This window comes from Polyodon spathula, chromosome 2 (assembly GCF_017654505.1).
Source record: "Polyodon spathula isolate WHYD16114869_AA chromosome 2, ASM1765450v1, whole genome shotgun sequence".
Lineage (NCBI taxonomy): Eukaryota > Metazoa > Chordata > Actinopteri > Acipenseriformes > Polyodontidae > Polyodon > Polyodon spathula.
Window position 1 is genome coordinate 108,092,380 of NC_054535.1, and position 17,969 is coordinate 108,110,348.

Below are 17,969 nucleotides of genomic sequence, written 5' to 3' on the forward strand. Positions count from 1 at the left end.
TCATATTGTAGCAATCTGTGTAATTGTGTTTCCCACTGCCGCTGTGTTTAACTGTGTGTGTAAATCAGCCTGCTTGTTTGTGTTCTGTGTCTCGTGATTGGTCCCATCTGTGTGTTCTCGTTGGTCCAGTGTGTGGCCGAGGAGCAGTAGGTTGTGTGTAAACACATCCTGATTTCCATACAGGGGCGGAGCCATGTGCATTAAAAGGGGCTGTGTTCATCCTTCTGTGTTGTCGCTGTCACGGTTTGAATCCTGTGTTGCTGACAGAGCTCTGGACTCTGGTGCGAGTGTGTGCAAATGCAGCACTGAAAAGAAAACAAGTGTCTCTCCTGTTTTCTGCCTCTTGCAAAACACCACTCTCTACTCCAGTAGATTTGAAATGGTTTGTCGTGCCTGGTGCTTATACTCTCAGTAGAAATTAAGGAAACAGTAAGCCTGGTTTTCTTACAATGTATAAAAAGCATCTCGATTTCATCCCTGTATTACAGTTTTGGTTTTAATAAGGATGTAAATGTTCCTTATATTGGTTCTGGGCCAAAACTGTAAGAAAACATGTTTGTGTTCACTTGAAGGATCCACTATCAGATTTCATAATGCTACTATTTAAGACATTTTACAAAAAGCAAAATTGCACAAGTGAGCCTCCATAAGATTTCATACACATGGGAAAATAAGGATGTTGCAACAGACAATATCCTATGGTAGTCATGTTAAAAGGTCAATCAAATTTGGAGTGGACTGTCCTGCCATAACTAATTCCAGCAGACATGCCGTATTTGAAGCTATCGTTTTGAAAAACTTGAAATCCGCAGCCGGGCCCTATTTAATGTTATTCCAAAGCACACTTAAACATCTCCTTGGCTGAGTTGAACCCATTTCCGACAACGGCACTGCAGGAAAGACATTCTTTAACTGTTTTGCCGATTAGCGAATGCTAATAAAATGAGTCGGCACGGGAACTTCAGCCTTGCCACAAATCGGTGAACACGACTGCTGCTTTAAAACACAAGCTCCACTGTGAAATCCATGCAATTGCATCTTGGGATTTGTGACCCCAGCTGCTTCTACACGGCAACATGCAAACTGGGGGTTATAGTTAAGAATGTTTGGATTTAATGAAATGAAAGTGCTCAAGCAAGAAAAAAAACATTCTAAAATGAATAAAATAAATAAGGGGGGGGGGGTGCATTTGTTTGGTATTGGGACACAATGGGAAAGGTTAGTTATTTGTTTCTTCCCAGGACAACATTAAAATAATTTTCTGCTGACTTCTGGTTGCATCATGATAAAAACAAAGTAAACATGTAATCAGGCCAGTTTCATAGTTTCAGATCTCAAATTAAATAGTCTATGTTTAACAACCAAATAGTCAAAATGTGAATGAAATGTGTTGTACAAAACTCTGAATACTGGCATTTAAAAAAAAAAAAAAGAGTCTTCAATGAAGGCACACACAGATACTGAACTGCGCAGAACTTTATTCTGTGGGTGACAGGTTTAAAATAAAAAAAAATGAAAACTTCAAAAATACAGCTGCAGGGCAGGGGAGAAATGAAATCTGACTTGAGGAACACTAACAAGGGAGGGGAGAGGACATCCTCGGCTCAAACTGGTTCTACATTTCAGGTGACATGAGCGAGAACAAAAAAAAACACACACGTTACAAATCCTTATACAGTCAATTCTGATTCAAAACCAACAGCTATAACACCACGTATAAAAAAATAAGATATTTAGAGATGTAATTCTGTGACTCCACAGTACCTACATACCTGTGGAAACACTCTGCTCACAAGCAGTGTCAAAACAGAGGTGGGACACACCTGAAACTGTTCAAGAACACAAGACTCCAGTTTAAACACAAGGGATCTTCACAAGCTGAAGCCATGGACGAGGAGACCCAAGCTACAAAACGCTTCCAAAGGTTTCGCTTCTTTTTAATAGTAGTAATAATAATAATAATAATAATAATATTCCTCAGTTCAAGGATTTTAAGATAATAAAAATACTCTCAATATGCAGTGTGTTTTTTTTTTCTTCTTTATAACCCTACAATGGAAAAGAAATCCTTCAAATGCAGAAACCACATTTAGGCTCTACTGTTACATATATAAATACATACATAAATATTTTACATACAACAGCAACAAATTAAAAATGAAAGCTGGGCAATAGATCACATTAAACACTGTCTTTTTCTCCCACACGTGTGTTAAAACGCTGTGCTGGCCAGTTATTGTTGTTGATATTTCATTCCTCCAGTGGCTGCTGCTGCTAGAGGTTTCATTAAAAGGGCCTGGGGGTCTGACTCAGTTTCCCCAGTATGGAGAGCTGCCATAGTTGGGCTTGTTTGCCTGTGACTTCTGCTGCATGCTGTTGGGCTGGCTGCGCTGGCCAGAACCACCCTGCAGGGGGAGACAGAGCAGGCAGGACACATCAGAGTCTTGTTCACTGGCTGGCTTCCAAACATTCAACACAAACAGGACTTCCTTTCAACTACACAACAGGCCCAGATGTATGCGAATTGATGCACAGGATTCAGGTATCTGATGTAATGAATTGGAATCTCAGTCCATTGAATTGAAAGGCAAGGGCTGGGTCACACATATGGTTCAAAACACAAACATCTTACCGTTTTATAATGTTCAGTTCACCCAGTCTGACAGCACTGGCTGAACTGAACTGAACATTATAAAACGGTATTCATTCTTTTTTTTTTGAGCAGGCACTGCAGTCCCAGCACTAGTAGAGAGGCCTGGTGTGGGAGGGGAGGCGTACCTGCCCATCTTGCTGCAGATGGTGGTGCAGCATCTGGGAGTGGGGCTGCTGGTGTGCAGGCAGGATGTGCAGGAAGGGGGCCGGTGCGTACCCTTGAGCTGCTCCCGGGTTCAGGGGCCCGGTCCCTCCCAGTGCTGAAGGCAGGCTGAATGGAGGAGGGGTGCCAGCATGAAACCCCTGCTTGTCAAAAGTCTGGACAACAAAAGGGACACAGCAGAAAAAAAAAGTTAACAGCATAAGGCCAACATTTCCCACCCAAGTCAAATTCCCTTACTGTAACATAAAAATGTGATTCATTAGGGTTTGCCTAATATAGGCTGCTACTGTACTGTCATACCATAAAGGAAGCATGTTTTTAAACAGCAACAAATCTTTTCCACAACCACTAAAACTGTGATCCACTGGTTTCAAGCTCACAAGTAAACAAAAGCCAGTTCCACTGTCATATCTAGTCTAGATCTTATGCAGCTGCGTCTATCCATGTGTGGCAGCGGCTCACCTGTGTCTTATTGTAGACAGATCCACTGATGTCAGGAACTCCTGTGTTACTGGAAGTCACTGAAACACCTAAGCGAAAGAAAGTAAGTGGTAATTCTGCACTACACTCTTGACAAACCAACAACAGTGCATGTTTCTCTTAGATGTTTGTATCTACGTACAAAATTGTATAAATTCAGTGACAACTACATGTCTAACAGTCAGTGCCTAATAGAAAGATAGCACTACTGATAGGGAAAGCCCTCCCTTACCTTTGCCAGGACCAGAGCCAGCAGATTTGGCTTGTGCTTGAGATGAGCCACTGTAGCCTCCTTTGCTGTATTCTCCACCTCCTGTCCCCTGGGTTAAATCATCATAACCTACAAGAGAAACCCAAATGGCAAATTAGCAACTCCCACAAAACTGTGCAACTCTTGTACTGCAAGCTGCAGCTCAGAACGAATCTCTTTTCACTTTGTAAAAGCTGTTGAGATAAGCTGTCCAGCGTCACAAGGAAAATCGGTAATTAAAATTAAGAACGTAAAGTTTACAAACGAGAGGAAGCCATTCGGCCCATCTTGCTCGTTTGGTTGTTAGTAGCTTATTGATCCCAAAATCTCATCAAGCAGCTTCTTGAAGGATCCCAGGGTGTCAGCTTCAACAACATTACTGGGGAGTTGATTCCAGACCCTCACAATTCTCTGTGTAAAAAAAGTGCCTCCTATTTTCTGTTCTGAATGCCCCTTTGTCTAAACTCCATTTGTGACCCCTGGTCCTTGTTTCTTTTTTCAGGCTGAAAAAGTCCCTTGGGTCGACGCTGTCAATACCTTTTAGAATTTTGAATGCTTGAATTAGGTCACCACGTAGTCTTCTTTGTTCAAGACTGAACAGATTCAATTCTTTTAGCATGTCTGCATATGACATGCCTTTTAAGCCCGGAATAATTCTGGTCGCTCTTCTTTGCACTCTTTCTACAGCAGCAATATCTTTTTTATAGCGAGGTGACCAGAACTGAACACAATATTCAAGATGAGGTCTTACTAGTGCATTGTACAGTTTTAACATTACTTCCCTTGATTTAAATTCAACACTTTTCACAATGTATCCGAGCATCCTGTTAGCCTTTTTTATAGCTTCCCCACATTGTCTAGATGAAGACATTTCTGAGTCAACAAAAACTCCTAGGTCTTTTTCATAGATTCCTTCTCCAATTTCAGTATTTCCCATATGATATTTATAATGTACATTTTTATTTCCTGCGTGCAGTGCCTTTACACTCTGCCCAGTTCTGAATCTTGTCTAGATCATTTTGAATGACCTTTGCTGCTGCAACAGTGTTTGCCACTCCTCCTATTTTTGTGTCGTCTGCAAATTTAACAAGTTTGCTTATTATACCAGAATCTAAATCATTAATGTAGATTAGGAATAGCAGAGGACCTAATACTGATCCCTGTGGTACTCCACAGGTTACCACACTCCATTCTGAGGTTTTTCCTCTAATCAGTACTTTCTGTTTTCTACATGTTAACCACTCCCTAATCCATGGAAATGCGTTTCCTTGAATCCCTACTGCGTTCAGTTTGAGAATTAATCTTTTGTGCGGGACTTTGTCAAAAGCTTTCTGGAAATCTAAATAAACCATGTCATATGCTTTGCAATTATCCATTATCGATGTTGCATCCTCAAAAAAATCAAGCAAGTTAGTTAGGCACGATCTCCCTTTTCTAAAACCATGTTGACTGTCTCCCAGGACCCTGTTACCATATAGGTAATTTTCCATTTTGGATCTTATTATAGTTTCCATAAGTTTGCATATAATAGAAGTCAGGCTTACTGGTCTGTAGTTACCTGGTTCAGTTTTGTTTCCCTTTTTGTGGATCGGTATTACGTTTGCAATTTTCCAGTCTGTCGGTACCACCCTTGTGTCAAGAGACTGCTGCACGATCTTGGTTAGCGGTTTGTAAATTACTTCTTTCATTTCTTTGAGTACTATTGGGAGGATCTCATCCGGCACAGGGGATTTGTTTATTTTAGGAGCTCCTAGTCCCTTTAACACTTCTGCCTCGGTTATGCTAAAGTTATTTAAAACTGGATAGGAACTGGATGACATGTGGGGCATGTTGTCAGTATCTTCCTTTGTAAAAACTTGTGAAAAGTAATCATTTAATATATTTGCTATTTTTTTTCTTCATCTACAATTTTGCCATTTGTATCTCTTAAACATTTAATCTCCTCTTTGAATGTTCTCTTGCTGTTGTAATATTGGAAAAACATTTTGGAATTGGTTTTAGCCCCCTTAGCAATGTTCATTTCTATTGCTCTCTTGGCCTTTCTATTGGTCTAATTTAAATCATTCAGTGATAAAGCTGCCCACCTTCCCTTGCGCAATTCTATCTATTGTTGACTCTGATACAGCCATCTGAAATTTCTCCTCATCAGCTGGAAATTGTCACATTAAAAAACAGCTACTAAGATTTTCATTACCCACAGTGTATTGGTGGCAAACTGCATGCAGGTGTGTTTTATTAAAACTCAAAGTAAAACCAGGAATGGACCAAACTGCTATGCAATGAGAGTCTTGTTCCCATTGTTTAATCAAGTATTGAACTAATAATATCTAAACCAATCTATCTATAGCTATATAGACAGATACTGTGTGGAGTGCTGTAAAATACAGGCTGATTTTCCAGCCTACTATGCCAACCCCTCGTAGGGTGGATATCAGCATGGCTCTCACAGCACCTTGTGCAATACTCTTTTTATCAGGGTACCTGAGCCGTAGCCGTGCTGTCCGTAGCCACTGGCCTGCTGGAAGGCAGTGGAGGGGTTGCTGAGTCCCACTCCGTGCTGCTTGGCAGAGGCTGGGGGTACGAACATGGTGGGCCCGTACTGGAAGGCGCTGGGGACCCCTGGCATCCCGGGGTAATAGGGCAGCCCTGTGTAGCTGTACCCCGGAGGCAGGGCTGGGTTCAGGAAGGCCTGCTGCGTGGTGTGGTGGGTCTGCTGAGTCTGGCTCTGCTGCTGAAGGGGCTGGGCCAGGCTTGTGGTCGGAGCAGGGGAGGCGGAGTCTCCTCGACCAAACTTTGTCACTTCACCTAGAACAGACAAGAGTCAAAAAAAAAAAAAAAAAACCTGTAGCTTCATTTATTACTACTTAACCAAGTTGGCTAAACAAAGATGCAAATGCACCACTGCTGTGGAGTCTACAAAAAGGAGCTTACTGTTCATTTTCATAACTTGTGCTTGATAGAGGGGGAACACAAAACAGATGATCCTGGGTAATCGGCTCCTAGTTACCAATTGTTACTATTTTCTCCTATACATTACTAAAATGATATTAGAAATAAACATAATTAAAGCCAACAAGAATAATCTTGGAAATAGAGTTGAATACACACAGAAACTGCTTCCTTTCTTGAGGAAACACCAGAGCCATCATCACAGCTATAACAAAGCTGAACCCACCTGAGTACGGGTTACTGGCGAGGCTTCCGTCTCTGCCTGCTAGTGTTGCTGTGGGGCCTGGGAATGGGATTCCATAGTAATCCTAAAAACAAACATAGCAAAGGAGAGCCTTGTTGAAAAGCACCCACCCAGCACACTGTACTGTGTTCTTTGGCTGCATCTCTCGGGATCAAATCTGAATTTCTTTTTAGGTGTGCATGGAAGAACAGTGCACTCAGCTAACTTTAAATTCCACAGCACACCTGGCCACTAAATGCATTTAGAAACCCTTAGAAGTGGAAGTGTGTGTCTAGGACAGGACACTAACTCACCATGGGTAACCTGGACTGTAGCATCTGGAGGTCTTCATAGCCATAGATCTGCTTAACAGAATATAAAACAGGACGGCATGTGAACTTCAACAAGCAAGTCTATTTGTTCTACCACTGTTCTACAGATAGATATAAAACATCCAATATTCACTGGCTGATTCCAAAAAGTATGTGTCAATACAGTATTAACCCTCTGTGGACATTATGATTTTCCCTTTCCAGTCCGGTGTCGGACCCTGTCCCACATCATCAAAAAGACAAAGCACAGGTCTCTAGTCATTTTTTCTCCAGAAAAAGCAGAGAAAACCTTTCAATGGCCGAGAGACTAATAGGAGACGAATGAAGCCGAAAAAAAAAGGGTTTGTATCTGAGCAATACACAAAGCCCCTTCCCCATACAGATAACAGATTCAACATCCAGCGCTCAAAGACTATCACAGATATTCAGAGCTTTTTGAGATGCATAGTAATAAAATAATGACTTGGATCGCATTATTGAGGAGCTTGGTGATAAAACAAGTGATCAGGAGAGGATTTATCAGTATGCATGTCTATAAAGAGGTATGTGAAAAATACAGTGTACAAGGGGCGGGGCTTGGCTAGAGATGCAGGACTGATGTCCCTTTGCAGTGCAGAGCCTTTTAAACCTGTTTTACTCTGAAATTTTTTTTTTTAAAACAGTGCGTGCAAAATAAACAGCGCTTGTGAAAATAAATTGGACCCGACGTGCCTGACAAGCGGAATAAATGGACTGAAAGGGTTAAAGCGCCTGTAAAAAGGGACACAGTAACAGGCTGTGAATATATAACACAGTTCTCATACCGGGTAAGCTGGCAGCAGTCCCCCTGGCCCCACTATGTACTGATTGTGTAGTAACGGGGGAACACCCTGTGACAGGTTTGGTGGGGCTTTTCCTGCTGAAGACAAGAGTCAAGATTTTAAAAACACTGCTACACATGCCTATGGTTAGGATTGCATTTCTCACAGTAAAAAAAAAAAAAAGGTTTGTTTCATAGTCTAGAAATCGGCATGCCAAGGCTTCCTTTACCGGTGGAGGAGAGCAGGTGCGCGGAGCGCGTGGCGGAGGGAATGGAGACGCTGTTGGTGCTCAGCCCCAGGCTGCTGGTCATGTGAAGGGTGTTGGCTGCGTTGACCATGGCCGAGGCGTTGCTGGAGGAACACGTGGAGGCTGCAGAGTAGTTGCTGGCAGGCTGTAGGGAGCTTACACTGTCTACACTGGTGTACTGCGAAAAACAACAAAGATCTTAAATCCTCCTGTCCCACCTGCTGAAAGCACCACAGAGTCACACTTTGTAAAAGAAATAGCACGTGATTTACGCCTCCAAACCAATTAATTGACTGTCTGGATTGAGCTCTCCACAGGCGAGGGTCATTGGTGCTGATCAGGCTCGTGCCATTCCAGTGAAACAAGTGAAGAAACAGCTGCTTGGATTTGTAATGAGTGCCAATGACTCTCAATTGATGGTCAGCACCTGATTTCCGCAAAGAGCTCAATCTGAATAATCTGTTGGTGCAGCAGTTATTTCGAGATTATCATTTGATAATTTAAAAACTCAACAGAATACAATTTACAGTCTAAGTACAGTACACTGCACTCCCTCTATTTCAGCGTCTGACTTGCACATCAGCAATTTCAAAAATAGTGAGCGTACAATAGGACATGTACAATTTACTGTCAACATGGATTAGTTGTGAATTAGCCTAATTTGTGAATCAAATCACCATTGTACAGTGCTACCCTATTATAACACATGTTGCAGTGCAGAATCGGTTAGAACATAAGTGAGTTATGTGCTTGAAGTCGTCATAGTCTCCTCCTCCTGGGGTTCCACTCTCTTGCCTGTGTTAGTGCAGTAGTTCTTGGTGTGTTTACAATTTCCCACCTTGTACTCTATGTTGTGGTGGAAGACACCTTGTACAGGTGTTTAACACAGCTCTCCTTTCACCCCACAGAACCACACTATTTAACAAAAGAAAACACTGTTGCTTACTGTGTGTGATGAGCTTGAAGACAGCACAGAGGCAGGTGAATGGCTGTTCTGGTGGTTAGACAGCGAGCTTTTATATTTAAAAAAAAAAAAAGGAGAGAAGAGAGAGAGAATTGTGAGCAGGAAGTTACCCCTGGCTACACCTGCAGCTTCATTTAACCAGATGTGTGTTTCATCCCTGTTTGGTAAATACACAGTCCTAATGTGCATCTTCAGCAGCCAGAAAAAAATACCTCACTGCCATCTACAGACATATACCTGCATGTACAATCAGAATTTACAAAAGTCTGCACTTCTCTCCCACCTATGTTTAATTAGGTGAAAAGAGAACTTGTTGCAGCCATCTGATTGGCTGGTAAGAGTTTACACTAAATGCACTGCAGTGCTGCATTTCCACAGCAATGGCTGGTAAGAGTTTACTCTAAATGCACTGCAGCGCTGCATTTCCACAGCAATGGCTGGTAAGAGTTTACACTAAATGCAATTTCCACAGCAATGGCTGCTCTAAATGCACTGCAGCGCTGCATTTCCACAGCAATGGCTGGTAACTGCAGCGCTGCATTTCCACAGCAATGGCTGGTAAGAGTTTACTCTAAATGCACTGCAGCGCTGCATTTCCACAGCAATGGCTGGTAAGAGTTTACTCTAAATGCACTGCAGCGCTGCATTTCCACAGCAATGGCTGGTAAGAGTTTACTCTAAATGCACTGCAGCGCTGCATTTCCACAGCAATGGCTGGTATGAGTTTACTCTAAATGCACTGCAGCGCTGCATTTCCACAGCAATGGCTGGTATGAGTTTACTCTAAATGCACTGCAGCGCTGCATTTCCACAGCAATGGCTGGTAAGAGTTTACTCTAAATGCACTGCAGCGCTGCATTTCCACAGCAATGGCTGGTAAGAGTTTACTCTAAATGCACTGCAGCGCTGCATTTCCACAGCAATGGCTGGTAAGAGTTTACCTAAATGCAGCAGCGCTGCATTTCCACAGCAATGGCTGGTAAGAGTTTACTCTAAATGCACTGCAGCAGCTGCATTTCCACAGCAATGGCTGGTAAGAGTTTACTCTAAATGCACTGCAGCGCTGCATTTCCACAGCAATGGCTGGTATGAGTTTACTCTAAATGCACTGCAGCGCTGCATTTCCACAGCAATGGCTGGTATGAGTTTACTCTAAATGCACTGCTGCGCTGCATTTCCATAGCAATGGCGTTACAGATGCACTGCAGGCCAGAGATTACCATGAAGGAGACTCTGCCTAAAAGGTTTTTCAACACATTTAAAGGCAGTTATGTGCTTGAAGGCATCATAGTCTCATCCTGGGGTTGCAGAAGTGTGCCTGGATGACTAAATTGGGGATATCCACACCTTGTATTCTATGTAGTGGTGGAGAGAAACCTTGTTCAGGTGCTTAAACCCAACAGTAGGTCTGGTACCACCTTTATACAGCTCTACCCATCAGCCACTCAATCACACTGTTTTCTTTTACTGGGTGTGCTGCACCTGTTATCCTGTGGTGAGACAGATCAGAATGGTTAATGTGTCAGTTGACAGGAAGACGTACTTGCTGAGCTGCTGCAGTGGTGCTGTGGAGAGCTCGCTGTTCTGGCCCATGCTGGTCAGTGCTGTCGAGTGCTGGGGTACTGAGCTGGGCAGGAGAGCTGAAGCTGCAGGGGCGCTGCTGGGCAGGGGTCCTATGCTCAATGGAAGTGATGGAGACTCGGGCTTTGGGGTGGAGGCAGTCGATGTAGCTGGAAATTTGCAAAGCAAAGTTTTCCGTTTGTTAATAAATTAACAAAAAGACATGAAGATCTCTGCAGGAATGTATGCTTGTTGGTTCCCGCCCAGCCTCTCATCATTGGTAGCTGAGCTGTGGTTAAGACACCAAGCAACACTCAGCCTCCTGTGAGTAACACCAAGGCTCCTGAACATCCCAAAGCGCTGAAGTGTGGCTGCTCTCCGACACCTTAATGTTTGTATCCTGGATTAGGCAGGACGTCCCATTTCACTACTTTCAGAATTCATTAGCAGGGATGTAATGATCCATCGTGTATCGATGAAATCAGGATACTTTCTTTAGAGGATACATTGTATCATAATAGAATGTACAGTTTGTATTGTGATAAAAGACCAAAAGCACAACAGAGCTCACGCTAGATCACCAAGGGGTTCTGGAATGAAGTGAGTTTACAGCTGGTATGGTTAGACACTCTTCCCATTCATTAAATGGTCCATCATTAAAATGTACGTAAATCAGGACAATCACATGCATCATGATACAGAACGTAATCGCAGCCTGCAGATCAAGATCTGAATCGCACTGTGAGACTAACGTACTGATACACCCCTATTCATTGGACACAGGAGTTGAATTAGTGACTAAGGGTTATAAAATGTCTCATTTATGTCACTTGACAAGTTATGCTAGATTTAGTTATGCTTTTAATACATTCACAATAAAAATCACTCCTAAAATGACAAGCTACATTATAAAACGGAATCTGTCACCGTCCCACACACAATTCAGAAGTATTTAACGTTCCAGTCTTCAAGGAATTAATATCTACCAAAGTACTTACTGTCTAGACCTGTTGGTGTTCTTACTCCATTGAAGCCATTCTGTAATTGGAATAAATAAATAAGTGTTAGTAACTCTTTCTTTTCAGAACCATCTACATATTATTTCCAGCCATTTATACTGCATAACACTTATCTACCTTAGAACTAAATCCCCATTATAAAAACTGCTCCAATGCATACTTTAATAGTGTTCGATAGCACATTCCATCTAATAACCGTCTCTCCTTTAAAATCGCTAATATTTGTGGATTTATCATTGCGAGTTGAACCAAATACATGAGGAAACTGATTGTTCCACTTAATGTGAAATATCTTTTAGTAAGCTCAATAAATAATGGTTTCACAAGACTGTAGTAGTAAGATGTGTGCTTCTATAAAGTACAGGTGATGGGTTACATCTTCTGGGGAAGCTTTCATTAACAAGTGTGGCTTCCAGAGACAGCGGAATACATTTCAGTTTCACATGCAGTATATTAACCCTTTGCAATCCTATTTACTCTGCAAAAAAAAATTAAACAGCGCTTGTGAAAATAAATTGGACCCGACGTGCCTGACAAGCGCTGAATAAATGGACTGCAAAGGGTTAATATGGTGGTGAACCCTGAAGGAGACTGAAAAGGTATACAAACACACAAAGTCAGTTATGTGCTTGAAGGCCTCTCCTCCCAAGGCAAACCATGCTGTAGAAGCATGACTCACAGAGACTGTGGTCTGGGCAGGGGGCTCTTCCTGGGGCGATGGTGCCAGGCTGCTCTGGAAGGCTATCCTGCTGTGCACTGCGTTCTGCTCGAAGGAGGGCCCAGGAGACGTCACCGGAGGGACTGAGCTCTGGGGTAAGGCAGGGAGGCTGGAGGACGTGACCACTGGGGGACAGTAGCTAGAGTCTGGAGCAGGGATGGGCATCGACAAGGAGCTGCTCAAGGAATCGCTGTGCGGAAGAAATAGCAATTCAACAAAAAAATAAAAACTTTTACCATAGATCTGATTGTACACATGTATGCATTCTCTTTAACCTTATATTCTATAATTTTTTTTTAAACAGTAAAAGGGTGCTGTGTAAGATAGAACCTTTTTCACCCATTCGAGGTGAAAACATGTGCCAAGGCCACGCATGGGTAGCCACTCTGATCTCTTGTGGAGTTGATATCAGCTTCTATCGTACAGCACCCTATACAGTTATCTCCATGTCTATGAAAAAGAATGGTTCATCCCAATGATGATTACTAGTTAACTTAAACACATTTAGACCGAAGCAGCATGTAGGTTTTGTTCACATGATTACACAGGCCACAGCGTGACTGGTCTGGAGACAGCTCGGTTACCTCACAGGTTCCGAGTAGAGACTGTTGTGTGTTTGTGACGGGGTGTCGCTGTTGCTCTCCGTTGAACCAAATTCCTGTAGAGAAGGTTCTGATCCAAATTCCAAGGCTCCAAACTGGAAAGTCAACCCTGTTATGTCAGCAGATGCAGGCATTTCTACTGCTGAAGATGGAATCTAAAACACACAGTCAGTCACAAACAAGCATGGGTGTGTGTGCAATTAAAACAACACAGCTGCCACACACAATTTTCTATGTATACATACAGTAGTCTTTACACATCCGAATAAAACAAACAAATCAATCTCCCTCACACAGGCAACTTTCTGGTGTTCTACTCCTCTATACAGGAGTGGCCACCCATTTTCCTGGGGAGCCTCAATCCTGCAGGTTTTGTAGGTAGCTCCAAATCATCAATTGCTAAATACCTGGAACAAACAGTAATTGACCAATTAAGCCCAATCATTAAGTCAACTACATCATTAACAGGCTGGGGTAAAACAAAAACCAGGCTACCCTGAGGCTCTCCAGGACCAGGGTTGGCCACCCCTGCACTATAGCTACCACACAAATTAAGACCTTGGAAGGGAGCTGTGCCGCTCAGTACCTTAGAAGTGGGAGGTATTCTGCGTTTCTGCACCTTCAGCTGTTTCTGCTGAGTGCTGGCTGCCTGTGTGTCGATTGTGCCCGGAGGCATGTGCAGCAGTTTGGCAGCGGTGACGATAGCAGCGGCGGCAGCAGAGTCTGGCGGCGTGGGGTCCCGCAGCTTCGTCTGAGGGAGGTAGGTGTCCAGACCAGGGGGTGGGGGCAGCATGGAGGAGCTGCTTTGGGAGGAGAGGGGCAGCGATGGCTGCTGCTGCTGCTGCCGCTGGGTCAGCTGGCTCAACACAGGGGACGGCTCAGGCTGTGTCTTAAAGCCTACTGGACAGAACAGACATCAGAATTGAGGGCAGGGGTTAGGCTGAGACATGGTTACTAGCATTCAGAATATCATTTCCACTTCCATCATCAACCCTCTTTGCCAAGGGTTATTTTATATTGTTTTTGAAGCCCTTGCTATTCTGTTGCGGTGCTTCAACACTGCCCCTTGTAAAAATGGGATGCCTTTGCAGACAAGCTGTTGCAGCTCATATAGCCTTACCAGTAAAAATAATTTAAATAAATTGTGCTTTAAGGACAAAAATAAGACTCCTATTGCACAGCAGTTTTACTACCTAAATTATTAATTTTTAGTAGAACTTGATTAGCCAGTGTATATGTAACAAGCTCAGGTGTCTCCTAAATATAGCATATCCCTCATTACAGCTCGGGTTGAGAGCCATTCCCTGCTGAAGGCAGTGGCTGTAAAGCATGAGTAAATGTCTGGTAGCATTGCCAACACAGCTGGTTCAGGGGCCCCTGGGAACGTGAGGAGTGTACTTACTGAACTGCGAGAGGACAGTGGTCTGAGAGCCAAGGGGTTTGATGTCCCAAGAGGAGGTGCTGACACTGCTGCTCCCCACAGCGCTGACCCCTATCTGCTGGGAGGGCAGCGGTCCCAGGCCAGGGGATTTCAGCTGCTCCAGGATCTGAGAGCCCGCAGAGGAAGGCAGCTTGGAGCTCCCCAGCTCTCCAAACCCTGAGCTCAGGACAGAGGACTGCCATGGGAGAAGAAATTAAACATCTTTAAAATGTCAGAATTTAAATGTACAGCGACTATGTAGTGGACGTTTAGCTATCAAGGTTTGAGGTCAAGCAAGAATCCTTCTCAGGGTTGTGGAATTACTTTTGTTATGTAGAATATTCTTTCAAATTTGGGCAGAAAAATATAAATTGGGGTTTGTCTATTCTGGAATACGGGTAGGAAAAAAAAAAAGTGCCTCCCAGCAACGATCAGAGAGAGGACACACCTCTGACCTCAAACCCGCGTGCACAGACAACGATCAGAGAGAGGACACACCTCTGACCTCAAACCCGAGCGCACAGACAACGATCAGAGAGAGGACACACCTCTGACCTCAAACCCGAGCGCACAGACAACGATCAGAGAGAGGACACACCTCTGACCTCAAACCCGAGTGCACAGACAACGATCAGAGAGAGGACACACCTCTGACCTCAAACCCGAGCGCACAGACAACGATCAGAGAGAGGACACACCTCTGACCTCAAACCCGAGCGCACAGACAACGATCAGAGAGACCTCAAACCCGGACACACCAGACAACGAGAGAGACACACCTCTGACCTCAAACCCGCGCGCACAGACAACGATCAGACAGAGGACACACCTCTGACCTCAAACCCGCGTGCACAGACAACGATCAGAGAGAGGACACACCTCTGACCTCAAACCCGAGTGCACAGACAACGATCAGAGAGAGGACACACCTCTGACCTCAAACCCGAGTGCACAGACAACGATCAGAGAGAGGACACACCTCTGACCTCAAACCCGAGTGCACAGACAACGATCAGAGAGAGGACACACCTCTGACCTCAAACCCGAGCGCACAGACAACGATCAGAGAGAGGACACACCTCTGACCTCAAACCCGAGTGCACAGACAACGATCAGAGAGAGGACACACCTCTGACCTCAAACCCGAGTGCACAGACAACGATCAGAGAGAGGACACACCTCTGCACAGACAACGATCAGAGAGAGGACACACCTCTGACCTCAAACCCGAGTGCACAGACAACGATCAGAGAGAGGACACACCTCTGACCTCAAACCCGCGTGCACAGACAACGATCAGAGAGAGGACACACCTCTGACCTCAAACCCGAGTGCACAGACAACGATCAGAGAGAGGACACACCTCTGACCTCAAACCCGCGTGCACAGACAACGATCAGAGAGAGGACACACCTCTGACCTCAAACCCGAGTGCACAGACAACGATCAGAGAGAGGACACACCTCTGACCTCAAACCCGAGTGCACAGACAACGATCAGAGAGAGGACACACCTCTGACCTCAAACCCGAGTGCACAGACAACGATCAGAGAGAGGACACACCTCTGACCTCAAACCCGCGTGCACAGACAACGATCAGAGAGAGGACACACCTCTGACCTCAAACCCGAGTGCACAGACAACGATCAGAGAGAGGACACACCTCTGACCTCAAACCCGCGTGCACAGACAACGATCAGAGAGAGGACACACCTCTGACCTCAAACCCGAGTGCACAGACAACGATCAGAGAGAGACCTCAAACCCGACACACCTCTGACCTCAAACCCGAGTGCACAGACAACGATCAGAGAGAGGACACACCTCTGACCTCAAACCCGAGTGCACAGACAACGATCAGAGAGGACACACCTCTGACCTCAAACCCGCGTGCACAGACAACGATCAGAGAGAGGACACACCTCTGACCTCAAACCCGCGTGCACAGACAACGATCAGAGAGAGGACACACCTCTGACCTCAAACCCGAGTGCACAGACAACGATCAGAGAGGACACACCTCTGACCTCAAACCAGAGTCCACTAAGCAGACACCTGAATTACCCTTGAGAGTTTACATTTATAAGCGTAAAGACTTAACAAATGTTAACGAAAAGAAAAATGACAGGTACGTTATTTAAACAGCTGTAGCAACACATGGGGACGTCCAATGCTGTATTTTTCAGAGCCCCGCTACTTGCTCGTTAAGGATCCCAGAAAAGCTCATTAAAAGGCTCCTTACCAGCATGTGGTGAGAGTAGGGGTTGGCAGCAGTGGAGTTGCTGGTTCCCGAGTGTATCTGGGAGTTGGTGAACACTAGTGAACTGCCCAGGCTCTGCTGCTGATGCTGCTGGGAGGGGTCATACGAGTTCAGCTCCCCCACTGCACCCCCTGCAGCTGGCTTCTGAAGCAACGCTACCAGATCAATGCTGAAAGCACACAAGGAACCAGAACAGTGTTCAAGAATATTTAAAGTTTGAAAATGACCCAAACTGACCCAGGTCTCCCTCTATTACCTGGTTATCAATTCTACTTTCAGAAACTTCAGAAAACAGACAATAGCACAGCAATGTCATTACTGTGCAGTTAATCTGACAGCATGGAGAAATCAAAGTTTACAAAAGCAGTATCATTTAATGTTTGATGTTAAGCTTTCTATGCAAGGCATAAGCACTCTGAGGCAAGAACACAGGAGATGTGATTTAACCTCCACAGGGGCTATGAGAGACGCTGTAGGCAAGGTGCCTTACCTTTGTCCAGGTGTGATGTGGTTTTCATTGGGCAAAGCAGATGATGCAGTGAATACTTTTGTTTCAGAAAGCTACAAAATGAATAATATTGATTAAAAATAAATTGTTTTTTTGTTTTATAAAAAAAAAAAAAACTGCAAACAAGACTACCAGTAAACTAATGCAATATGAACCACTTGAGGGTTTAAACCAAGAACCTACATTAAAATCAAATTGATATATTAAAAAAATAACTCCAAGGATTCTCAAATATCCATAGCAGGTTGAGTGCTGATTCCGATTGGCCAAGACAAATAAAAGCACAGACATGCGTTACCAAAATATAACATTAAATAGCTGGTCCAATTAGGTGTCAGGGTGTACAATCTGACCACGCCCTCCACTCACAGTATGCTGAATAACTTTGCAAGGTCATTTGTTCCACAAATCTTGGCAGGCAGTTCCTCAAGTTGCAGCTATAACAATAGCTCAACACATGAAAACCAGTCAGCTAATCAAATGTTGAATCTCTCTGCCACCAACTTACATCTTCATTCCAGTCCTCAGCTGCCCAATCATCCATGGTGGTCCTCCAGGCCCCTGCATTGAGAACCCAGACAGACAGCGCTAAGAACAGGCAGGCCACGCTCCAGGAATCTTTACTTTTGCTTTGCTTCCTTAAGATTTCACATCAATGCTTCCCATGGGATTGCTAAAGCCCTGCGATTTTCTAAAGAGAACTGCCTGGCTTTGTTTCTTACACAGAGATTCAGTCAGATTAAAATTAAACGTAAGTAAATAAACTTAGACAAAGTTAGTTAAATGAAATCACACCAATTGTGGTAAATTTAGAAGCACTAA

General features: G+C 44.1%; 1 protein-coding gene across 8 annotated transcripts in view; it reads right to left on the bottom strand.

Annotated features, from left to right (window-relative positions):
* Window positions 1-1,458: 1,458 nt before the first annotated feature.
* Window positions 1,459-17,969, bottom strand: part of LOC121307063 (ubiquitin-associated protein 2-like) — a 41,888-nt gene continuing 25,377 nt past the window's right edge. For 2 of the 8 annotated variants that reach the window (XM_041239213.1, XM_041239185.1), the window contains exons 9-27: window positions 17,656-17,708; window positions 17,130-17,200; window positions 16,622-16,808; window positions 14,362-14,575; window positions 13,546-13,856; window positions 12,942-13,114; window positions 12,319-12,547; window positions 11,619-11,658; window positions 10,604-10,790; window positions 9,043-9,109; window positions 8,079-8,274; window positions 7,853-7,947; window positions 7,032-7,082; window positions 6,721-6,802; window positions 6,027-6,350; window positions 3,528-3,635; window positions 3,278-3,345; window positions 2,779-2,970; window positions 1,459-2,405 (exon numbers count right to left, since the gene is read on the bottom strand). In XM_041239213.1, coding sequence (XP_041095147.1) covers window positions 2,310-2,405; window positions 2,779-2,970; window positions 3,278-3,345; window positions 3,528-3,635; window positions 6,027-6,350; window positions 6,721-6,802; window positions 7,032-7,082; window positions 7,853-7,947; window positions 8,079-8,274; window positions 9,043-9,109; window positions 10,604-10,790; window positions 11,619-11,658; window positions 12,319-12,547; window positions 12,942-13,114; window positions 13,546-13,856; window positions 14,362-14,575; window positions 16,622-16,808; window positions 17,130-17,200; window positions 17,656-17,708 — 2,744 coding nt within the window. In that variant the 3' untranslated portion in view covers window positions 1,459-2,309. Of the gene's footprint in view, window positions 2,406-2,778; window positions 2,971-3,277; window positions 3,346-3,527; window positions 3,636-6,026; window positions 6,351-6,720; window positions 6,803-7,031; window positions 7,083-7,852; window positions 7,948-8,078; window positions 8,275-9,042; window positions 9,110-10,603; window positions 10,791-11,618; window positions 11,659-12,318; window positions 12,548-12,941; window positions 13,115-13,545; window positions 13,860-14,361; window positions 14,576-16,621; window positions 16,809-17,129; window positions 17,201-17,655; window positions 17,709-17,969 lie in introns of all 8 variants that reach the window. The other 6 variants (XM_041239205.1, XM_041239170.1, XM_041239221.1 and 3 more) reach the window with 5 other exon arrangements.